General features: G+C 44.5%; 4 protein-coding genes across 4 annotated transcripts; 3 read left to right on the top strand and 1 right to left on the bottom strand.

Moving 5' to 3' along the window:
• Positions 1–24: 24 nt before the first annotated feature.
• Positions 25–4113, top strand: LOC129744969 (nuclear pore complex protein DDB_G0274915). Its single transcript, XM_055737793.1, has 4 exons — positions 25–351; positions 565–637; positions 785–1482; positions 2779–4113. The coding sequence occupies exons 1-4, from the start codon at positions 310–312 to the stop codon at positions 3349–3351; spliced, it is 1386 nt and encodes a 461-aa protein (XP_055593768.1). The 5' UTR covers positions 25–309; the 3' UTR covers positions 3352–4113.
• A 1826-nt stretch (positions 4114–5939) lies between these two features.
• On the bottom strand, positions 5940–8983 carry LOC129744796 (nuclear exosome regulator NRDE2). The gene is made up of 2 exons (XM_055737501.1): positions 8846–8983; positions 5940–8777 (listed from the first exon to the last, which is right to left on the bottom strand). Exons 1-2 carry the CDS (start codon positions 8883–8885, stop codon positions 5995–5997), a joined length of 2823 nt encoding a protein of 940 aa, XP_055593476.1. The 5' UTR covers positions 8886–8983; the 3' UTR covers positions 5940–5994.
• Positions 8984–9521: 538 nt separating this feature from the next.
• LOC129746628 (uncharacterized) lies at positions 9522–11640 on the top strand. Its single transcript, XM_055740411.1, has 3 exons — positions 9522–9777; positions 9845–10562; positions 10623–11640. The coding sequence occupies exons 1-3, from the start codon at positions 9678–9680 to the stop codon at positions 11401–11403; spliced, it is 1599 nt and encodes a 532-aa protein (XP_055596386.1). The 5' UTR covers positions 9522–9677; the 3' UTR covers positions 11404–11640.
• Positions 11641–14532: 2892 nt separating this feature from the next.
• Positions 14533–16263, top strand: LOC129743179 (uncharacterized). The gene has a single exon (XM_055735151.1). It carries the CDS (start codon positions 14533–14535, stop codon positions 16261–16263), a length of 1731 nt encoding a protein of 576 aa, XP_055591126.1.
• The last annotated feature ends 9029 nt before the right edge of the window (positions 16264–25292 follow it).

Below are 25292 nucleotides of genomic sequence, written 5' to 3'. Positions count from 1 at the left end.
ACGAAAAACGCCAAAAAGGGAACGAAAAAAGAACGTCAAAAAGAAGAATCCTGCTCGCCAAATCCGATGCGGTGTTGACGATTGATTTCGATTGATTGATTATGGTGCAGTTCGGGCCTCGATCAGGAAAAACAGGACGTGTGAATTTGTGAAGACTACTGTTGCCAAGTTGTGCCTCGGTGGAAAATCCCCGGTCCACGATCGAACGGCATCGGGACAAACGTTTGCCGTTGGGTTGTGCTGCCTTGAAAGCAGTGGTTGGAAGCAGCGATAAAAGTGAACACTCTGTTTTGATCAAATTAGGCGACTATGCCTTCCAAGAAGAAAAAGTATAATGCCCGATTTCCGGCGGTAAGTGGACGGTTTTCCGGATCTAAACAACGACATCGGTAGCTGCCAGTGATATTTTACTTGTTCCGGCTGCCGAAAAATGGTTTCATCCGTCGAAAAAGCGCTTGTAATGAAATCACATTTCCGTGGGCGGGAACATCGTAGTGCAGCTGCTGCTTCTTTTTATTTTATCAATATCAAATGGATCGATTCATGTTTGATTGTTTATTCTAGGGACGGATAAAAAAAATTATGCAGACGGACGAGGAAGTCGGGAAGGTGGCCCAAGCCGTGCCGGTCATAATCTATATCCTTTTCAAAAATATTGTTGAATTCTCTTGGATGGAGTCTTATCCAGTGCTACCCTAGCTCTTTTTTATTGATGATTCAACCATTTTTTTTATTCCAGCTTTATGAGATGTTCCTAAAGTTTTCCTTAACTCGCAACCAATACCTCGAACCCTGGAGTTGTTTGTCGAATCGTTGCTTACCAAAACGCTCCGCATCACCAACGCTCGGAACGCAAAAACACTGTCCCCGTCACACATGAAACAGTGCATTTTCTCCGAGAGTCGGTTCGACTTTCTGCGGGATCTTGTCAAAAATATACCGGACATCGGGGCCAACGAAGAACCGCTGTCCGGATCGGAAACCGGCTACGGTAACGAGGCCGGTGCCTCACCTGCGTCCACTTCCACATCATCGTCTTCGAATGGTGGTGGTGCTGGAGGATCAACAATCTCTCTGATCGCCAGAGAATCGTTGGCAGCTTCGGTCGCAACACAACTTCAGCGATCCGAATCGTACACTCCAAGCGGTAGCAACTATGCTCCTCAGATTAGCGTGGTACAGACGCAGCAAGGGACCGGAGCCAGCGGTGGCAATCTGCACGCTCAGAATCAGCTAAAGCGAACGCTGAATCACGCTAACAGTTTAAACTTTTACAAAGAAATCTCGCTGGAAGAGTCGGCTGGCAGTGGATCCGGGAGCAACCGGGAGCCACCACCGAAACTGGCCCGGCTGCATTCGGCTCCGGCCGCCAATGCGGTACCAATCAAGATTGATATTGTACCGAACCCAGTGGAAGCGGTCCTGGGAGCTGCCGCTGGTGGGCGAGCTCAGTCGGGATCCGTGAATAGCAGTAACTTCAAGGTATGTCATACTTTATCTTTATTTGAATGAACTCTTTCATGCCTTATGGAAGCTTCCATTACATCGATAATGTTTAAAATCGTAAGTTCTGTAGGGCATATTTGTTAGAAAAGCTTATGTGCGTTGGAAGCAGTGCATGTTACAATATAAAAAAAATGGTCACACGTTTCCTGATAGATTTCCACTAGTTTTCGCGGACAATCTTAACCTTTTTCATAATTTTTATTCATAATGGCTCTGTGGGAAATCAGTGCCACCGCAGACTTTAGCAAGGTCGGTCGCGTTTTTTTCTGAAGTTGATTGTCTCCTAACAGGCCAACGACCCCCATTTTGAATGTGTGTGGTTAGTTCGTTTCCCAGAGGCCCTCCGGATCGGATAATACTCGAAGGTTTGGCGGGTCTGAACCTGTAAATCCGCTTCTACTATCTATTGTTAAAAGCACAAACTTCCTAACCCATTTATAGTGGGTATACCTATCGCAAAACAATCAAGGATAGTTGAAGACGCGTGTTTTGATCATTTTCGGAAGTTGTACGTGATCAAAATGCGGAACAAGGACCAAACGAGACATTTGCACAGCTTAAGCAGCAGCTAGACTGAACCCCTATAGAAATTGTCATGTGTCACATTCACGTGATGTTACCAAATTTCACCTCATAGTGCTGATTCCAGCCATCCCTTCAGACTAGAAATGTTATCTCGGATTAGCTTCAATCGCTCTTTTAGGATGAATAAACCCATTGGGCTGGAAATCCCGGAAAAATTCAATCGCTCTTCAGTACTTATTGGAACTTACATTCCCTTTCTGAAAATTTCCATGGAGTCAGGACAACGATGTGAAATTTCGAAGACTAAGCCCCAGTGGAATGACTGAAGAAGAATCCATTTGAACCGAGATAAAGCGACACACTATGAACGGCAGTACCGTTATCCCAGAGTACTTGAACTGTAGACTCTTGCTCGTCCGTACATGAATGTATATCCCCCAACCCTTACTGAGTGGACTTTGTTTCTGAACTGATGCCCTAGCTCTTCGGCTGAATTGAGGGAAAAGTGGGTCAGAGACCTTGAGTTTATTATATTTTCAGCCTTCACTTTTAAGTATTGTGTCACTTGTGTCGTCCATCCTTAATCACAATGTTCAGCTAAGTTATTTTTTTCTTTCTTTAAAATAGTTTTAATAGGGTGTACACAGTTGTAAAAGTAGGAGCTTAGACTCACCTGTAACAGCTTGCGTTCCGCTTGGTCAATATTTTTCAAATAAAACGTATGAATGTTTTCTCTCCCTATTGCAGATATGCTACGGTTCTCAGACAGCCCTCACAACGCCAACGGTCGCCTCAATCCAACAGCATCAGCAACCGCTCATCAAATTGGACTATTCCAACTTGCAGCTACCGTCGATGACGACGACGACGACGATGAACGCAACGGCTTCGAGCCAGCAGCACTCCAAGCAACATCAACCTACTCACCACCGAACAATAAACCAGACCCGAAACCATCAGCCACAACAGCAGCAGCAACCAACGATTAAGATAGACCTGAGTAACATAACCAATTTTGCCCCGGGTGGACTCGCAGTTGGTGGCCCAGGGATCAACTACATGCAGAAGCAGGAAGTGCCTTCGACGCCCGGTGGCGGCAGTTGTTCGACTCCTTCGACACCGTTGTCGACCATGAGTATTGCTTCTTCGTCTCCTGCTCCTTCATCAGGATCGTCGGCTTCCAGTCGGAATCCGTACGTGTTTCAGTCTAGCTCAGTCCCTGCCGCCGGCAGCAGCAGCAACAGTTCGACGGCACCGCTCTTTTCCAGTGTTCAATCTTCGACCATCCCCGGCATGGACGAGGACTACGACGACATCTAACTGCAACTGGAAAAGGGTGACTCCTGCCGGCTCTGTGTGTGAATGTGCTATCGGTGGCTGAGTTAAAATCCCGACCCTAGATCAGGCCCATACGTAGATGAACCTTTCCCAGTTTAGACATCAAACTTAAGTTGCATTTATAGGAAACTCTTTCTAACCCCTTCTCCTACTAATCGAAAACAAAAACTCAATTTTTCATAAACTTATTAACTATGAACTTTGTACAGTATGATCCAATCTGAATTCATCCATCTTCTAGAGTGTAAGTTGACCCTAGAACTACAAGTCTATTTCCAAAGGAGGCGAGAGAAAACAAACGAAATGAAGAGAAACCGTCGGAGAGAAATTGTGTCTCTCGTTAGTAATAAGAGTGTTGAGAATTGCATATGATGTTTCACCCTTTGAAGATAGTTCAAATGTGTAATATTTATCACAGTGTAAAATTTCAACTAATTCAACAAACAAATGAGCCACCTAACGAATGATAGGCATTGGCGGTGTTTTATTAACTTTCAGGGATGGAAACATACAAAAATACACAAACAAGCTTCGACACGGTTCCTAACCCCTCGAAAGGATTCACAGACAGAAAAAAAAAAACAAATAAAACAGTCACCCATCACCGAACGACACTACTGAATGCGGTTATGAAGAACACTTGAAAAATTTTGTACAACCTACATATGTAAGCTCAGATGCACTGAGAAATAAATTTGTAATTAGTGGTTTAATATGGAACAGCCTGGGGTGTTGTTACTAATTTGTGAAGAAATTCACCTTTGACCTAAGCAGTAAAAAAATCTTCTCTGCGTTTTTTAAGTCACTCTCTGGAGCCACTTTCTTACGAGCAAATTCACTACAATCCATACAAGTATTCAATCTGTTGCAGGAAAAAAAAAAATCTGCGGGGAGTTGACAAAATAACGCCTCAAACTGGATTAAGATAGTTCTTTACCACAAGGTCCAGAGCTCTTAAATTTCTTCGGCAGAACTGTGTAAATGTAGCTGAAAAATTAGGTATGAAATCTCGAACAATATTAATGGAGAGTCCAAACCATTTCACGTTGTCCGCTAAATTGAAAGCTCTTACGGTAATGTAAAAACATGTATAGATATGTAGACAATGGGCCTTAATCTGCGGAGCGCGTGATGTGACGAAAGTTGGGTCACATAAGTCGCTCGATTCCCGTAGTCACTCTAGGTGAGGATCGTCACTTGGTATAAACTCTCTTCTGGTTTCTAACTCTCTTCAATTTAATGTTTGCTTAATGCGCACACAATCTTAAACTAGAATGAATCCAGGTTGAGAGTAGCCTTTTTAAAAAACCATCTTTAGAGTTTTCGAAATATTTTACGGAGCCTTTTTTTTTGAAGATTGAAAAACTACGCTTTAATAGATTTTCTTTTTACTCCAAATATGCATTGAGAGGGGTGCAGATTTTTTGTTTACAGGTTTATATTCAAGTGTTATTAATTTAGCACATGTTTAAGCATAACACGAACATTTATTAGCCAAAGGTTAACGAGTTGTCCAAAAATATTGTAAATTTTCCAATATTTCTGCCAGATCAATCGTTTGTGCTAATGGGCGTGCTCGTAAGCACAGCCTTTCAGCGTTAGCGCGGACTCCAACCTTACCGACTTACCGAATGCAAGTGTTCGACTGGCATTTATTATTGGGCATACCCTAAGGCGCTTTCGAATAAGCAGATTATCATAAGCTTAGAACACGATGTGATGCTCACCCAAAGGCGATATTAACTTTTCACAAAAATAATCGGTCCTTTTTGAGGATATTTCGAAGCCAAATATGTAGGATAAAGGAAAGTGGTGTGTGGTGTGACTTGATAACATTAATTCATTGCTCTTTTTTTGAAAAGAGAAATTTACAGCATTTTCGTGGGGCAATAAAATTAATGATTTTTTTTTAAAGTTGAAGGAGACCTGATCCTTTATGCAAGTGAATTTGAATGTCCGAAAACAGACAAAATCTATAGGTAAAAAGTACATTAATAGTTTTTAGGTCTATTTTTTTATTGTAACACCTTACAAAACAAAGAAGACCCATGGAGATAGTAACTAGAACTGTTCATAAGAAAAAGTTAATAATTTTTACAGCTAACGGCAGTAATTTTGCGCATTTAAGGATTTTTTAAATTCAATATTTTTCATTTGTTTTGCTTTACCAATTAATTGAGATATCTACCACAGAAAATAAAAATTAATAACATACTCGTAATGATACTCAGTAATGGTCACGAGCCATTAAGAAGAAAATTATGTATTTTTGAAATTAAGGAAACATTGCCCTAGCAGGGAACATTTTAGAAATCTAGTACGAGCCAGTACAAATGCAATTTGAACATGATGAAAAAAAAATTAAGCCTCATATTTAATTCAACTTAAAAGGTGAATAAATCAACAAAATATTTCTAGATTATTTCAATTTAATAAAAGTAGGTAGATATATTGATCCATTTGGCACCTTTTTTTTAGATCTTTGCGAAAAACGATATATGGCTGAAGAATAAAGTCGCCTCAGGGATCAAGTGCCCTCACCTCACCCCCTCTTATACTCGGGAAGAATATTTCAAATATTGAATAACTACTTTTATTTTCCTGTTAACCCCCCACCAAACCCACTTATTCACCTCTAAGGATCTCCAGCTCCTCCGGGATGGCATGTATCCGCAGCTGTTTTTCGAGCAGCAAGTCCAGCAGCTGCGACAGCTCCTGGGGCGCGAAGAAGGCCCCATCCAGGTAGAGCGCCTTGTTCCAGGGACACGCTTCCAAGGCCGTGTAAAGGGTTTTGCGACACTGTTCCAGCACGTTACCACTGCCACCGGTTGTAGCTGCCACCACCGAGGTAGGTTGATCGAATAGCTCCCTGAGGTATAGACGCCACAGGATGGCATTCTGACGGATTGGCGGTGTGTTGTCGGTTGTAGGGAGAACGGCCTGCTTGAGAAGGCTTAGAATGCGTCGTTTGTAGGTTTCGTCGTTTTCAGATTGGTCCTGGACTTGCAGAAGAAGGTTCCGAATGCGAGCAGATGCCGTTAGGAGAAGGACCGATTTAATGGTGAGATTTTTGTTCAGGATCGTTCGAATTTGGAACCAAGTGAGCGTGTTGGAGAAGGCACACATGCGGATCGCCGTTAGATTGCTGGGATATTCGTGCAAAACACGGTCGATGGTTTCCAGAAGACAACTGTTGGTGAAATCGTCCATGCGGAATTCCTGGATGCGCAGCCGAATGTCGTAGATTTGCTCCCGAAAGAAGACGTGTTTGTGATTGGTGAGGTCATCGAACACGAACAAAAAGCTTTCGATTTTTTTAGTGGTTTCCGTTTTGGATTTTATCAGCGCCAGATAATACAGATAGGCTCTGAGACTGTTCAATAGAGGATGCGTGGTGAAATAATGTTCCAGAAGCAGCGGTTCCTCACCATTATCCTTCTCAAGTTGCTGATTCAGACGCTCATTAAACTTTTGAAGTGCTATCAGCTTGGTAGGATCTTTTATGGGTTCAGGGTCGTTGAAATGAAGCTCTCGAGGATTCATAATGAGCTTTGTTAGGATGAAAACGGCTTGGGCTTTGCGATCATTGGACAGAAGTATCTCAACAAACTTGAGAATCAGTGTGAACAAATCATTGTCCTGACTGAGATCGGACGAAGAACAGAAAACCTGGACAGACACGTTGAAAATTTTCAAACAACTCGGCCCCAGTCCTTCCATTTCATACTCAATTAGAGCATATTCCACGTAAAAGTTGATATCGTTTGGATATTTACAGTTTTTCAACAGATTTTTTGTACGACTACGAGAAGCTTTTTTCCGTTGATCCGAAAGTGGCTCCAGAGTTTTATCGAATACCACGAGGATGCGTTCCAGTTTAAGGTACAACAAAGAAAGTATCACATGCTTTTCGTTGGAAAAATGCCGAGCAGCACACACGATGAATTCTCGAATCAATTCCAGATATGATTCGAACGCTAGATTTGTGTTGATAAACGATGGTGAAGTATTGAGTTCCTTGATCAAGTTCACGATGTAGATATCAAGTTTCCGATTCCTATTCAAATCTAGAAATATCGGTAAAAGTTGTTCCGAATAATCTTCCTCGAATGGTTCAGGCTTAAACAAGGAAGTTGTTTCAAAAGCTGTACACTCGAAGGGATATTTCATGATTTTCAGCACAAGGATTACCAGGTCGAAAGTATATTCCTTGTTGATTAATGGATACACAAAACCGGTGATATCCTCCTGTAAAATCATTCTTTGTGGATCACTGCACATGTTTGCCCCTTTGAATGGCAGAAAATGATAGGCGCTTCGTAGCTTTTCTATCCTCAACCAAATTTCGTTCATAGGCAATCCCGATTTCAGTATCAATTCTTCGTACTCGATCAATTGATTGAAATGTTCGGGGGAACCGAACAGCGCCTGACCATTGGCAAAATTGTCGCTTATATTTATGCTAAGCGCCAGTTCTATCAGGGCGAATAGTTGCTCCCAGAGGCCAGCCTGTCGACAAAAGATTGCACATTTCTTAAAGAGCCTCAGCATGACTTCATCGCTTCGTCTAGCCCGAAACAATGCTCGGGTACTCTTCTCATACATCTTCAACACATCCGGAACTATACACTGAGCCATGGAGCATTGTTTGTTATTGATCAATGCGTTCCAAAGCAGAATATTGGCGTTGTCCTTGTTGATCATCTTTTGAATCAACTCCAACACGTGATCCATAGGGTGTACCTTGACGATCCATTCCAGATACATCCCTAGCAATTGTTCTTCATCGGGATGGTATCGCATAGCCCGTTCAATTACATCCAACTCTGCTTTATGATTCTGATAACTGTCCAAATGCACCGGATGATCGGCCTTAAACCTCAGATAAGCCACCCACGACTCTACAGAGTTAGATTTCTTCGCGGATTTCTCCAGTTCCATTTCCTCTTCCTTAACTTTCTCAGACGTTTTGACAAAATCCTTCGATTTCCTGAAGTATCTAAAGTATCTTACTGGTCGATTCTGTTTCCACCAGGTCTGTTCAGTCAACCGGAAACGGTACGGCCCCAACCGATACCGGGGACATGCTGGTTTGTGCAAGGTATCCACCGTCAGATAAATCCGCATCGGTTGCACATCCGTATAAAACTCCTGCTCGGAAACCGCAACTTGTTCCGGAACTTCCTTTTCTTTTTCATCACCGGAAGCAGACCTCGATCGTTTTCGTTTATGATGCTTCTTTTTCTTTTTCTTAGTTTTCTTGTGCTTTATATGCCGATCCACACTGTCACTGGAATCCGACAATTCGCTGACACCCTCCTGTCCTTCCGGTACGGCACCACCAACCGGAAATGGGATGAAACTTTGGTTCGTGAGCCATGATAGATCGTCCGGTTTGACAACGGAAGCTGGATTGAGCCGATAAAAAGGGCGTATTCAAGTGCTGCTAAATCTATTAATTCCATTGGTAACTTACCCGAAGACCCAGCCGGGGAATAAGCTGGAAAAAGGGACATATTTTTGAAAAAAAACTGAACGCTTGTGAACGATTTTGTTTCTGCTGACGAATTTGTTTACAAAACAACGAAAGGCGTCGCGACGCTCCCGCAAACATGCTGCTGCACGATAAAAGGTTGTGATTCATTTGAAGGTTTACAAAATTAACAAAACCACAGAGTGGGTAAATTTGATTATGAATGTTTACAAACATATTAGAACTTTCGTTCTATCTCCTGTCCAGTGCAATCCGGACACGAAAAAAGGCAATCTGGATGTGAAGAACCGAGTGAAGAAATCCAGAAGGGAGAACAAAATGACAGCTGCATGTAAACATTGCGCTCGTTCTCACGCACACCTACGTATGGAATAACTCGAAACCCGAAAGTCGTTTTTTTATTCGGACGGTTCCAGAGCCAAATCCGGAATCAAAAAAAAATACGACATAATACTGTATTCAGAACAATAAGCTGAACTGAATTGACTTTTTAAGGCAAAAAAGCTTACATTGATTCTGCAAGAAAAAGTTTTTTTTTTAATTTGACTAGTGAATAGAATTTGATTCAAATTTTAACCATTTCTATGTTATAAAAACCCATAACAAATTATCAGCTGACAACGGGTAACTTTGCAGTAAGGTGTATTTAGAATTCTTATAAGAATTTTTGAAAACAGGGATGATCGTGTCAAAAACATTGCGCGGTTATCGCTAGCTCCAAAATTATCTTCTCAACAGTTTTAAATCGTTATTTTTCATAGATTTACTATAATATTCCGTTGTTTTTGTAGTAGGAAATGTGATAAACTTGATCATGGTTAACCAAGGACTTCTGATTGAAAAATATACCCAGCATCGTAAGGTACACGAGAACTTTTTGAAGATGTTTGGAACTCTTCTGGAGACGGCTCTTGGTAAGTTATGAAACTTTTTAATATTATCATGTTGAGATTTGAATATGGAAAATACAATCTTTTCCAGCTATGCAATGCATGGTTACAGACATAAACGAACAGTACGACGATATCTTCAAGCAATTGGCCATCCAGGAGTCTCCACCAACCCCCAAACGTCGGAAGGCTCACTCGTTCGATTCACCATCAACCATGGTGCGTCCATCTGTCCTGGATGATTCGATCGATACAGCAACCCGGAGCAACAAATCCGATACCGATCTGTCCAGTTCGGTACTCGAGAAGAACATAAACCAGCAGTCCGATTCAGCGGAAGAATCTTTTTTCGCTCTCACCCAAAGTCCCTCACGCCTTCCTCTATCCCCGAGACGGCCGGAAAACGTGGCCAACGTGACAGCTTCTAAAACGCCTCCAAGGAAGAACAAAAATAGCTGGCTCAAGCAGGAAACTTCTACCGAGGACGATAAATCGGCGGCAGATTTCGAACGGCAGAAGTACCGGAAAAAGAGCAACCTTTCGTTGAGCCGTTTCTCTAGCAGCTTCAAAATGTCTCCGGAGACAAATCAGCAGCTTAAATCGCTCCCGGTTAGACCTAAAGGAATGGCAACGCCAAAACCAGTTAAATTTATGAATCCTGCTGTGGAGCAGCAGGAGAATGCTGTTCCACCGGTCGGAAAGTGGACCGTTAAGAAAGCATCCGGTACACCGGGAAGGATTGATTCCACTCTACGTAGGACTCCGACCAGTAGCTCAAAGGAACCGAATTCCTTACTGAATCGGACAAGGTTAAACAGCCAAAGTTTGCAATAATTTATTTTTGATAATTTAAAATCACTCATTCGCAGGCTCAGGCAAACCAAACTTCGCTTTCCGGACAATTTGAACAAATCGATGTCAAATGATGACGATGACGAAACTTACTTTGAGGAGTTCGTCGTTCCCAGCCCTACATCGACCAGTGCATCCCGTTTTCTCAAGAGTGCCATCAAAAAAGAGCAATCCTCTTTGTTGGAAAAATCGAAAAATCATCCATCAGGTTCCAAAATCGAACCACAAAATGAGGACGAATTCGACATCGATCAAACCTACTGTTCGGAAGCGGAAAAAACTGTCGCCCGATCTGGACCAGCAATCAAAAGAGAACCACTCACTCAGAAGAAACCTGCTCCATTGGCTAAGAAAGCTCTCATCCTGGCCAAAGAAACCCAACAGCAGGATGACCCCAGCTTTGACGGTAGCAGCGTTCTATTCGTAAGGCCATCGTCCGAGGAAGAAATAATCACGATAGAAGAAACGCAAGCCACCAGAAACGATCTTTTCATGGAAGCGATCCGTAAGCAACGAAACGAAGAGTTGTATTCCTGCCAATCGGGACACCAAGAAATCAAGTTAGAGTTTCCTTTCGAGAACGATTCTCCTCCCGTAACTAAATCAAAAACTGTTCCCCCGGAGGAACGTCGCTGTATCGAGTGCAGTAAACATTTTCGGGTGCTGGCTAGCCGAGGCCTATCGGTGGAGCAGATACGCGGCAAAATGCCTCGGAATTGTCGCGAATGTCGGCTGGTTCAGTTGCACGAAACGCCGGTCGGGTTTTGGAATCCGGAATTTTCCCCGACACAAAGCTAGTGGTTCGAAACGAGATAAGTACAAATAATCTATGACACTCATTTATTCGATATTCTTGGTTAAAATTTGTAGTGCAAAATAACGGCCATATCAGGAGGGAATTTGTTTGAATGGATTAAGTTTGAATAATACTTCTAGAACAAAAGGGAAAGTTATAAAAAATACTGGTTTTCTAAGCTTCTGATATTAATTTAGTCTCATAAAGAACACTCCAGAAATAGTGTGAAAGAAAAGGTCTACAAAATACACTTTTTTCCTGTTGCCATGAACTGTAGAGCTGATTTAAACTGAGTTCGGCGCACTGAATGTAAATATACAAACATTTGTTTGTAGATAATCCACCATGGGTGCACGGATTCATCGCAGTTCCACCAAAGCATGCGTTAACTTGCATCCTTTAGATTATTCATTCGGCAAATCTTCAATGGAAATCTCCGCATACCCGACACCAGGGTTGGTCGGCTCTTCTCAAACAACAAAGAGCCGGGAGAAACCAACACTGTTTTCAGTTCGGCTTCCGAGTATAATCCTCTTTCGCTGATCGTGCTCCACTCGTTACCCGAGTTTACACGAGCTGTAAGTGACTCGGACGGCAAGTGTGAGAGCATTTGCATCCGAGTGGGAGAAAGAGAATTCTAAACAAAGAGCGCCCTGTGTTTCAGTCATACACCTCAGAGTAAAGAAGGAAAAAAATATTTAGACTCCCACCACACAACGTAGAAAAAATGTAAACAATTTCTACTCCGCTACCATGCCTACTGCTATTAGCTGTTTTGATTTTTTTTTGCAAAAGGTAGCGTTCGAAGAAGAGGTGACAGGTGGTTTCATCAAAAAATTAGGACACCGCGAAGAACAAAAACCAGGATTTTGAAGGACCCCAGTAGATTGGTGGAAATGAAATGCAGCTCTTCTTAGATTGCATAAATTAAGGCGAAATAGCGGTGCAGTATACGCCTTAATTTATGCAGCAGAAGAGATATGAAGTTAGCTGGCTTCTAGATTATACCGAAAAACACCGTTCAAATATCATCTGAACCGAAGATTACCATTGGTTTAAGAGGTTAAACTGTTTTTATTGCAAAATCAATTGCAATTAAGATCAGGACGGCTTCTAGAAAATCAGGACACCGCTGGGAGCTTTGATTCGGAAAGTAGCATCTTTTCTCGCGAACGTACCAAGAATAAACTGAGTTAGCTCTCGAATTCCCCTCAGCACATTGCGCAACAGATTTTTCCGGAGAAGGGAATTCTCTTCATCAGCGGATATGAATGCTCTCGCTCACTCTTATGTGTTGACAATCTCACTCTTCATTTCAGTGCGATTTATCTCTCCCCGCACCGATTGGGGGAGCAGACAAAAAAAAATTACAGTCTCTTTCACTGGACAAGCCGATCTGAGGAGTTTTGCCAACCATGCCCGACACCATGGCTTCTTATGAACATTCCGGCAATTTTATACAAACCGTGTGGAGCACATCTCTCAGATTTCCCCTTTTTTGACAGATTTAAGCTTTGTTCTTCAGATTTGAGCTTTCATCTCCTATGCTCTCGAGGCAAAAAAAGCTTGAATCTGAGGAAAAAAAGCTTAAAAACGAGATTCACCAAAAATTAGTTAAAAGATGTTGGTCACACGATACATGGACAAATCCTGTATCGTTGCCGGGGCCAGGCCCAACATCTTTTAACTAAGTGTTGGTGAATCTCGTTTTTAAGCTTTTTTTTCCACAGATTTAAGCTTTTTTTGCCTTGAGAGCATAGGAGATGTGATCGATACTAAAGCGATCAGGAATTTTAATTGATTTCTGTTTGTAATGTGTCCTTTTTATGTTCACTTGACACTTTAATCAATTTGTTCGCAAACACCATTACTTGTGTATGTACCCTAGCATAAGATGTACTCTCTCGCAGCATAAAAAACTTTCGCCGAGAGAGACTCAGACAATAGTTTAGGTTAGCCATTTTTAAGTTAGAATAGAAAGTACAGTTGAACTAAACGCACGGAATTTCACTTCGTTCCCAATAAACCAACATAATTAAGTCCAATCAAGCGACTTTTACAAGTTTATCCGAAATCGGGCCTAAGCAATTGTGGCAAACAAATCGTAACTATAACGTGCCTACTGTGTGGTGCTTGCTTGCAAACCTACCCCCAAGTGCAAACAAAATTCTTCCCCCAGCGGGTGAACAGCTGAAGTGCCGAAGACTTACCGTGATTCCTGTTGCTGGTGGATGCCGTCGCCTTAGAGACCGGAAGAAACCCCCGAATTCCGAACCCCCCCATCGGCCGAGCCCGAACATTTGGTCCTTCGAACCGGATTCGAGGACAGGAAGCTCATCTGGACCAGCAGAGGAATCAGCATTCGCCATCTTCAGAGCGCCATCGCAGTTGTGGTTTGTAAAAATCCACACTCAAGGTAGGCCTTTTGTGATTTACTCACCGCGGATTAGATTTTTTGGCCTATTATTCACCTGGCCACCACAAAACAACTTAAATTTTACGCTGCAATCGTATGCAGCAGCAGCAGCAACTACAAGCGAATTTGATGATTTATTGTGGAATCAAAACAAACGACAGAATTACATTGCAGTACAAACATTTTGCAACACAGTACAGCGCAAAAGTTTTGCAACAAGGAAAAATCAGATAACTTTTTTAACGAATTTGCATTTTGTGGTCAAAAGTCGGTTCAAAGCGGAAGTGCAAGTGCATTTAGGGCGGTGCACTCTACAGTGTCGTTCAAAATTATATCGACACTTGGAAAATTGGAAGTTTTGATCAAATTTAAAATTCACTTCCAGTGGTCACTGAGACACTGAAACATTGCTGAGACGCATGGAGGCAAAGTTGCTAGACTACAGTATCGTGTAAAAGTATAGCAACACTTCAAAAATTGCATTTTTGAAAAAAAAAACAGATTGGTTAAGCTGTTAATTTTGTGGCGATTTTAACATTATCGGGTGGCATAAATACAAGTTGCTGACTACAGTACCGTTCAAAAGTATATCAACTCATACGCAATTAAAATAAATTGGAAATATTTATTTTGAAAAATCATCCGAAAGTCAATCGTTGGTAGTGTTTACGATCGTTTTTGGTGTCAACAAGTGTGATTTGAGTGGTGTTGAGTGATGGCTAGCAAGGCGGAGAAAAAGTTAGCAGCGGACCTTCTGACGAGACGACGAGCGTGTGCCGAACGAGATGTGGTGGAGAAGTTTGTAACGGATTTCACCTATGAACGAGATTGTTGCCAGGTTGCGGTACGTTTGGAGGCGCTCAACAAGTGCAACGAGTTGTTCCTGAACGTGCAGAACGATATCGAAATGGGCGATAGCGAAGAACGGTTTGAAACACACCTGGAATTCCGTGCTGATTTTGAGGATCGATTCTGCAGGGCGAAGGGTTTTTTGCTGTCTAAACTGGAGAGTAGGGAGCATCCGTTGAGTTCGACGATCATCCACGCATCGGCTTCTCATAGCATGTCTTCCAGCTTTCATCATCGGCTGCCGAAAATCGATCTTCCGAAGTTTAGTGGAGACGAATCGCGCTGGATCTCGTTCCGTGACAATTTTCTCTCGATGATCCACTGCAACGAGGACATACCGATCGTCAGCAAGCTGCAGTATCTGTTGCAGTCGCTGGAAGGAGAGGCAAGAAAACCATTCGAGTCTGTGGATATTCAGGCCGATAATTATTCGTCGACGTGGGACGCGCTTAAAAAGCGTTACGACAACAAGCGGTTCCTCAGAAAGGAACTTTTCCGTGGCCTATACAACCTTCCACCGATACAGCACGAGTCCGCACAAGACCTCAACACACTGGTTGATGATTTCCAGCGACACGTTAAGGCTCTGGGAAAACTAGGGGAACCGATCGAGCATTGGGACACTCCACTTATCTTCATCTTAACGAACAAGTTGGACTCAGCAACGATTCGCGCATGGGAGCAGGATACTCGACAGAAAGAAGAAGTGAAGTACGACGAGCTCATCGAGTTTCTCATCCACCAGGTCCGGATGTTGAAATCCGTGGACAGCGATCTCCAGCATCGTTCCTCAGCGCCCACCGTTTCCAAGGTGGCCGGTCAAATCCCGAAGAAACCAGTTCCCATCCGATCTGTCGTGAACACAGCTACGTCCGAAACTCAATACTGTACTTCGCCATGCCACTGTTGTTTGAGAACACATCCGCTTCACCAATGTCCAGCATTTTCGAACCTGTCAAGCTCCCAACGGCGAGAGCTTGTGACACAGCACAGTCTTTGCTGGAATTGCTTTCGCGCAAACCACCGGGCAACATCCTGCAAATCCAAGTTTCTGTGCAGGATTTGTCAAGCAAAACACCACACCATGTTGCACGACCACCACATATCACATCTAGAGCAACTCTCTACTGAGAAACCACATCCCGTACAAGCGAATCCAGGCCCCAGTAAATTGCTTAGCCCCCCAACAGTAAATCTTTCCGTGCATTCTGATTCAACCGTTCTCTTGGAGACAGTCTCGCTATTAGTAGTCGACCGATACGGTCGAAAGATTCCTGCTAGAGCTCTGCTAGATTCTGCAGCGATGTCCAACTTCATAACCAGGAAGCTGGCGAACGAACTTGCCACCCGTCAAAGCCCCGTGGACATCGCAGTTGCCGGAATTGGAGAGTCAGTGAAGCGCATCAAGCACAAGTTAGCTGCCAAGATCGTATCCAGGAACAGCGACTTCTCCACCACACTCGATTTCCTCGTCATGAAGAAGCCAACCTCCCATCTTCCCACATCCCCGATCGATACAACTGCCTGGAAAATGCCAAAGGTTCCATTGGCGGATTCTCAGTTCAACGTTCCAGCTATTGGAGGTTTATGGCCATAGATCGAACTACCAAGAGAAGACTACTGGTACAGTTAACAGGTTTATTAAGACTAACTTTTACTTGAACTGATCGTTTCTTAAATAGCTAAATTTACAGGTAACTATGGTAATTTCAGTTGTTTATTATTTTCCCGATTGCTCAGTTTTCCACCGTTATCTCCAACACTCCTCCTCGATGGAAGTACTGAGGCTGCTTCTCGGAATTGCTTCAGTTTTGTTGCTTGTAGGGGCTTCGTTAACATATCTGCGATCATCTCTCCAGTCGGGCAGTAGGTTGTGTTGATGGTTCCATTTTGCTGCATTTCCCGGACGAAATGATGTTTGGTTTCGATATGCTTGGAGCGACGACCAATACCAGGGGCTATCAGTTGTTTGATGCAGGATTGATTGTCCTCCTTCACGTTCAGCGGTAAGTCCACCTTGACAGCAAAATCACCCAGCAAGCGCAATAGCCAGGCAATTTCTTGGCAACATTCAGCCAAAGCGACGTATTCAGCTTCCGTACTGCTCAAAGTCACACAAGATTGTTTCTTCGAGCACCAAAAAATTGTTCCGCCACCCAATTGGACCAGGAATCCAGATGTTGATTTTCGATCCTTGGAATCACCTGCCCAATCAGCGTCGACGTACACAATCAGCGGTTGAGTTGTTGTTCCCAATAACAACTCGTGATCGATGGTGAAGTGCAAATATCGCAGGATCCGTTTCGCTTCAACCCAATCGGCTTGTGTTGGACAGCTCACTTTCCGCCCAAGAATGGATACACAAACAGCTGTGTCTGGGCGGGTGTTGACGGCCACGTAGAGTAAACCACCAATCAGACTGGCGTAGTCACGGTTGTTCGGCAGTTTACTACTCTCCTCCTTGGTTTGCTGATGGCCGGGATCCAACGGTATCTTCGACTGCTTGGCGTTGTCCAAATTGAACCTCTTCAGCAACTTGGAAATGTATCGACTCTGATTCAGCGCAATACCATCCTCGTGTCTACAAATTTCAATGCCCAAGAAATGTCGTAGATCTCCTAGTGACGTGACAACAAACGATTTATTTAATTCATACAAAATTTCAGCATACTCCTCCTCGGACGGACAGGCCACAACGATGTCATCCACATAAATCGCCAGATACGTGCCACCACGGAAATAGAGGCAGCTGTCGTTGGTTGATTGTTGGAAATGCATCTTCTTCAAGGCTGCATCGAAGGTTTGGTTCCAAACTCTGGCCGATTGTTTCAAACCATACAGACTTCGTCGTAAGCGGCAAACCGTTCCATCTCGATTATTTGGCAGACCAGCAGGGATTCTCATGTAGATAGTTTCGCTCAATTCGCCATTCAAATATGCCGTCTTCACATCGGCATGCTTGAGGATCATTTTTCGCTGAAAGGCAATGGTAAGAAGTATTCGTGTTACCTGTTTTACCACCGGAGCGAAAACTTCGACGTAATCCGTGCCAAATTTCTGTGTAAAGCCTTGGGCAACGAGTCGGGCTTTATATCGTACCACATTTCCGGCCTCGTCTTCTTTCCGCTTGAAAATCCACTTCGAGCCGATAACGTTGACACCAGCTGGCTGATCGACTATATCCCAAGTTTGATGCTGCTGCAATGACTGTAGCTCGTCGTTGATTGCTGCCAACCACAACTCCTTTTCTGGACCATATACTGCTTCGTTGTACGTTCTTGGTTCAGGGATTTGCTTGGAAACCAAATTCGTATATTCGCTGTACCTCACTGGCCTTACTCCTTTCGTGGATCGTTCGGACCTCCGGATTTGGATTGGGGATTGCAGCTCCTCACTGCTGATATAATCGAGGCTGCTATCCAAAGGCTCCTCCTCAATCAATGTAGACTCTGGATCCAACTCAGTTTCGGTCTGCAAAGATTCTGGATTTTCGGTTTCTTTTTCTTGATTCGGTGCCAGTGGAGAGAAATATTCCACTATCTGCGACGGTTGAGCCAACTTTATCCCGGAACCACTGTTCAGGAAACGAGCATCACGACTGACAACGAATTTATCAGTCACAGGATCGATGAACCGATAGGCTTTGTGTTGATCGGAGTAGCCTACCAATATCATTTTCGTTGCTTTCGGTTCCAGTTTGCTTCTGGTTTGATCTGGAACATGGACGAACGCAGGACTTCCAAACAACTGCAAGTGTTCCAGCCTGGGAACCTTCCCAAACCAGACTTCGTACGGCGTTTTCGAAATGGACCTTGTCGGCAGACGGTTTTGTAAATAATTCGCTGTATTTACCGCCTCCGCCCAGTAGCGATATCCCAGCTTCGAATCCAGCAGCAAACAACGAGCCATTTCCACTAGGCTCCGATTTTTTCTCTCGGCTGTCCCATTCTGTTGCGGCGTGTAGGATGTGGTGTACTGCGGGGTAATGCCTTCTTCTTTGTAGAATCGTTGAAGTTCTGATGACTTGTATTCACCTCCCTGGTCAGATCGGATCACCACCGGTTTTCTCCCAAAACGATTTTCAACAGAACGAACGTAGTGCTTAATAACATTTATTGCTTCAGATTTTCTTTGTAGGAAATACACTGCACTATATCTTGAGAAGTCGTCAATCATGGTCATGAAGTATCTCGAACCACCAGAAGAAACCGTGTTCATGGGACCACAGATGTCAGAATGGACCAGATCCAGTACACGATTTGATGATGTTCCAGATTCTTTGGGGAAAGGGAGCCGTGCCATTTTCCCCTTCAAACAGCATTCACAGGGTTGATTGGTTGCACAGGGACAGTCAGTAATTTCGATACCATCCGCCAGACTTTCCCTGACCAATCGTCGAATTGCTTCCGGATCACGATGGCCAAGTTTTCTGTGCCACTCGAACATGCACCCTTCAGTATGTGCATTGGCTGCTACTTCCACTCGGGTTTCTTCGAAGTAATATAACCCTTTCGACTTGAACGCAGTTGCCACCAGTTCATTGTTACGCCAAATCAAACACTCACTCCCGGAAAACTCCACTTCGGCACCTTTATCAGTCAGCTTGCTTACGGACACCAGATTCGATTCTAGACCCGGTACGTACAGGACACCGGATAGGGTAATAATGTTCTTGCCTCCCTCAGCATCGCACAGTACCAATTTACCGGTTCCCTTGGCCTTCACTTCGGACATGTTCCCATCAGCTACTCTCACACTCATGCCAGATTCCGGAACCAATTCGTCGAAAAAATCCAAATTGCCGCACATGTGACTTGTTGCACCCGAATCAACGATCCAGGATTTGGTAGCACATTTCGTCGAATAAGTCACAAACGCAAACTCTTTCTCACGCGCAAAATTTTCTTCAGTTGCGACACGTGCACGTGGTTTGAATTCACGTTTGAACGGTTTCCTTGGCAACTTTTTCGCTTCTTCCTTTTTCACTGCTGGACAATCACGCCTCCTATGTCCTGGTTGGCGACACTGGTAGCATAGCAACGGCTTCGATGTTTGGACACGTAACAAGGACTCACTTCGGTTGCCATGGTTTCCTTCACTCCGTTTGATTGCTTCGTCCAACAATCGAGTTTTGACCATTTCAATTGTCAATTCGTTTTCCGGCTTGTTTTCCAAAGCCAGACCCAGATTGTCGTACGACTCCGACATACTCCGCAGGACCATCAGCATCGAAATTTTGGCAGGGATTTCATACCCGGCCTTGGCGATTCTCTCGAACAAATCTTCCATTTGGTTGAGATGGGCTTCCAGATCTTCACCTTCCTGGTACTGCATGTTGATAACCTTCCGCAACATGGCCAGAACCGACGTAACACTCGAGGTTCGGAACTGTCTCTCCAGGGCGTCCCAGGTTTCGCTCGACGTGTTGCACCTCTGAATAATCCTTCGCTGGCTCGGCCCGACCAACAAAGCAATTGTTGCACGTGCTTTTTGGTCGCCTTGATTCCACGCTTCGGTAACCGGATCCGGGGCTCGACTCCTAACAAACTTCCACAGGTCTTCTCGCACAAGGAGCATCTCCACGTTGAAACTCCAGCTTTCATAGTTGGTACTGTTGAGTTTCTCGATTGCGTACTTGCTTCCGTCCATTTCTGGCAAATCCAATTGCGACGAGTTTTTCACCAACACTTCAGAAACGGTTCTTTGTACTTTCTTCACTCCTGGGCCCATAACCTATTGGAGGTTTATGGCCATAGATCGAACTACCAAGAGAAGACTACTGGTACAGTTAACAGGTTTATTAAGACTAACTTTTACTTGAACTGATCGTTTCTTAAATAGCTAAATTTACAGGTAACTATGGTAATTTCAGTTGTTTATTATTTTCCCGATTGCTCAGTTTTCCACCGTTATCTCCAACACCAGCAACAATCGACATGATCATCGGTGGAGAATGTTACCACGAGTTCCACACAGGCGTACGCCACTCTCTTGGTGATAATTATCCGTTTTTGGTGGACACCCTCTTTGGCTGGACAGTTTCTGGCAAAGTGGATTCCAGCTCCACCACCGCACCGCGAGCGTGCTTTCTCTCCACCGTTGATCGAACCCGAGAAACGATCCCTGGGGAGTTCCAGCCAATGGAAACCACCGATGGGAGCCTGAGAATGGAAATTGAACCCTCCACCACTCAAATCCACGATCAAGGAAACGTCGCCCGCCATTCCCGGCCCAATAATCCTAAAACCACCCTTGGAGATTCAAACACGAAGATCACACAACAAGACTCCACCAGAAATGGACACCATAGAACTCCTCAAAGTATCACCCTACCCAGAAATATGCACAACAGCGATCCTGTTGAGGACGAACCACACTGCTATCTGCCACATCACCCGGTGCTCGAGGAAGCCAGCAAAACCACCAATGAAAGCGTGGTATTCAACGCATCCTGTGAGCCCAATTCAGGGTACGCGTTCAACGATACGCTGCTCGTCGGTCCCGTCGCTCAACACAGCCTGCTGTCGAATACTCCTCTAAGCGCCACCAAGGTCATCGACGAAGGAGAAGACGCTGTCTGTGGATCCTCCGGCTACGCTGTCCATTTAGCCAAGCAGTCCTCTGTTACCTGTCTTAAGTTATACGCACCTGTTCTGCCAACGGAATCGTCCCGGATACCCCATCGGTCAAAGCCGCCACCGCATCGCTGGAGAACTGTTGCTGCTAAACGTGTAACGGATATCCAGATTGGTACAGACGGGCACCCGATAAGCCTCAGTACTGCTCAGTGTTGCTACGACCCTACGCGGCAACCGTCGTCGTTGGAAAACTGGCTCAGTTGCGCCCCCTTGCGGCCACTAGGTCCCAATAAAAGACTTCATCCAGGTCAAGATGGAGTCGTTCCGGTTTCTGAACTGGAGTCAGCTACGCGAGATGATTGTCAGAGCGGTGAACCGGATTGCCATCTTTCGCATCACCAACAGCCAACACGTCTTCACGATAACCAGAGACGAGCAGTTCAAGCTACAAAGACCGGTAGAGCACGCCGAACGTGCTCAACGCGCTAATGGAGCGCTAACAGGTGATTAGCGTTCCTATCATTTCATCCATATCGTTCGATCTACCGGGTCTTTGTTGCTTCCAGATCCTTAGACGTCTTTTCATTCCTCATCATCATCGAGATCCTTCTACAAAGACCGGCAGAGCACGCCGAATGTGACTCACTGCGCATGTCGAGCGCTAATAGGTGATTAGCGTTCCAAATTGTCACATTTTATCGTTCGATCTACCGGTTCTTGGTTGATTGCAGATCCTATCTTACCATTACCCTACATCATCACTACATCGTCACCACGTATTCATCGCCGTTTACCAAGCCACAACGCAGAGTCTTCTAAGACCGGTAGAGCACGCCGAACGTTGCTCAACGCGCTAACGGAGCGCTAATAGGTGATTAGCGTTCCTATCATTTTTCTCCTATCGTTCCATCTACCGGGTCTTTTGTCGATTCCAGATCACCAACTATCGTACATCGTCGCAGCATCTTATGGGCCACCATCGAGAACGGCCAACAACATCGGTATCAACAGCAGAGTCTTCAAAGATCGGTAGAGCACGCCGAACGTTGCTCAACGCGCTTAAAGGGCGCTAACAGGTGATTAGCGTTCCTATAACCTTATCCTCCGTTGTTCGTTCTACCGGGTCGCTTGTCGTTCACAGATTCTGCACCAGTTCCGATGTTGCGACGAAGTTCTTCGATGTGCGACGTGTCAACCGTATCTTCTGGTCCAACCGAATGAGTTCTCGCCGAGTGATCACCCGGGTCCCATTATCGATCACTAGCTCCGACGCTGAGACGAAGCAGTTTCCTCGATGAGCAACATACCAGCCGTGCCTTCGAATCCAGCCGAAGAAGCATGCAGCAACCCGTTGGGCATATGGGTTATTGAAACGAGCGGCAGCAATTTCAAGGTGGCCGGAATGATCGATACTAAAGCGATCAGGAATTTTAATTGATTTCTGTTTGTAATGTGTCCTTTTTATGTTCACTTGACACTTTAATCAATTTGTTCGCAAACACCATTACTTGTGTATGTACCCTAGCATAAGATGTACTCTCTCGCAGCATAAAAAACTTTCGCCGAGAGAGACTCAGACAATAGTTTAGGTTAGCCATTTTTAAGTTAGAATAGAAAGTACAGTTGAACTAAACGCACGGAATTTCACTTCGTTCCCAATAAACCAACATAATTAAGTCCAATCAAGCGACTTTTACAAGTTTATCCGAAATCGGGCCTAAGCAATTGTGGCAAACAAATCGTAACTATAACGTGCCTACTGTGTGGTGCTTGCTTGCAACCCTACCCCCAAGTGCAAACAAAATTCTTCCCCCAGCGGGTGAACAGCTGAAGTGCCGAAGACTTACCGTGATTCCTGTTGCTGGTGGATGCCGTCGCCTTAGAGACGGGAAGAAACCCCCGAATTCCGAACCCCCCCATCGGCCGAGCCCGAACAAGATGAAAGCTCAAATCTGAAGAAAAAAGCTTAAATCTGTCAAAAAGGGGAAATCTGAGAGATGTGCTCCACACGGTTTGTATAAAATTCCCGGGATGTGGTTGCTACATGATGCATGAAGAAGACGAGGCACACATATTCATTTACGTTCTTGAATTTGAATAACTTCAGCCGATAGCTGTCTTTGAGGAGAACATCTTCAACCTCGCCGCAAAGGTTGAGGCAACAACAACCGACGGCCGACTAGATGCAGGGTATCCTCGTAAAGGTCCCGAAGAAAGGAGACCTGACAGAGTGCGGTAACTGGCGAGGCATAACTTTGATCTGTATTACCCTCAAAGTACTCTGCAAAGTGATCCTGAACAGGATCCAGGAGAAAATCGACGCTACACTCCGACGGCAACAAGCTGGATTCCGATCCGGACGATCATGCGTGGACCACACGAGGGGTCCCAGAGAAATTAGACCATGTCGAAGCACGATACGAGGCATAATCGGGCAAGGTCTTGCACGACGGTGTCTTGTCCGAACCAATCCCGGTAGCTGCTGGAGTGAGAGAGGGATGAATCTTGTCACCGCTACTTTTTCTAATCGTAATGGATGAGATTCTGACTGGATCGATCGACTGTGCACCGAACCGAGGATTGGCGTGAAATCCTTCGACAATGGAGCACTAACGACTTTGACCTGGCTGACGATATTGTTTTGCTCGCCCAAACACAACCAGATATACAGAGCAAACTCGACGACCTCACCGAAAGTTCCAAGGCAGCAGGTCTCAAAGTCAATGTCGGAAAGACCAAGTCGATGGAGATCAACACAGGAAATCCCTCCAGTTTTATGGAAGCTGGACAACAAGTTGAGAAAGTGGAGTGCTTCCAGTATCTTGGTGGCCAGATAACGCCTGATGGTGGTACAAAGAAAGACATCGAAACCCGGATCAGAAAGACCCGATTTGCGATTGCGAGTCTCCGAAACATCTGGCGGTCACGCCAGATCTCTCTACGAACGAAAATCCGAATCTCCAACTCAAACGTCAAATCCGTATTGCTGTACGGGTGCGAAACTTGGTGCACATATACGGTAACGACGCGAAAACTGCAAGCATTTGTATTTGGCAACTGGATCTCGAATGATTACCTACATCGCCGGTGTCATCAACGGGCGCTGTAAATCAAGATTCGGGAACGCAAGAAGAGATGGATTGGGCACACGCTGCGGAAAGATGAAAACGAGTTTTGCAGAGGATCTAGAAGGACATCGAAGAAGAGGCAGACCCAGAAACTCGTGGCGGCGAAGCCTAGCCGCTGAAATCCGAGCTGTTGACGAGAATCTTGACTGGGACCAGGTGATGACGCTGCGCTCCGGATCGTCAACAGTGGAGGTCTTTTACAACGGACCTATGCACCGGAGGATCGGCGTGGTAACATTAAGTAAGTAAGTAAGTAAGTAAGTAAGTCCGTTTTCAATGCGGACGCCCAAAGTACAATCTTTTTTGTCTCCGAAGCTTCCTTTTTTTAACCTGAATCCTGTCCGACTCGCGTTTGATGTCAAGAAAATGCCTCGTGGAGCAAAAATAAAGAACCCTTTTAAATATGTGATATTATTTTTTATTAAAACTTGGTTCATTTATGTGTTTTATGAATCAATTCGGATAAACATGTAAAAAGATTAAATAAATAAAAATAGTATTAACATACAAGAGAAAAAACTCAGTGCAAGTTAAGCTCCGTGCACCAACAGTGTAAGTCGACCTGAATACCCGCTGTTGTCAAAAAGAAGAAAATCATGCAATACGAGAACGACTTCAAGATAATACAACAACAACTACACGACGACACGTTTCCGCTTGACGAGCTCTCTTTTTTGCTGGCTGTCGCTCGTGCAAGTAGCGGTTTTTTATTTGTCGCGTACCGTGTGCCGTCGTGTGTCGTGTGAATTCACTGAGATCTTCCGGAATCCGACTGCAACAGACTCTGGCCAGCCGGACAAGCGCGGAAAAAACTGGTGAGTTGGACAGCTGGACAATATTGTGTCTAAACAACAAAACTAATTTTCGTGTCCACGCCATTCAGACAAAACCCATCGCACGGGAACGAAAAGACGGTCCGC

Source organism: Uranotaenia lowii, chromosome 2, assembly GCF_029784155.1.
Source record: "Uranotaenia lowii strain MFRU-FL chromosome 2, ASM2978415v1, whole genome shotgun sequence".
NCBI classification, from domain to species: Eukaryota; Metazoa; Arthropoda; class Insecta; order Diptera; family Culicidae; genus Uranotaenia; species Uranotaenia lowii.
This window is presented reverse-complemented; position numbering and strand designations above follow the sequence as displayed.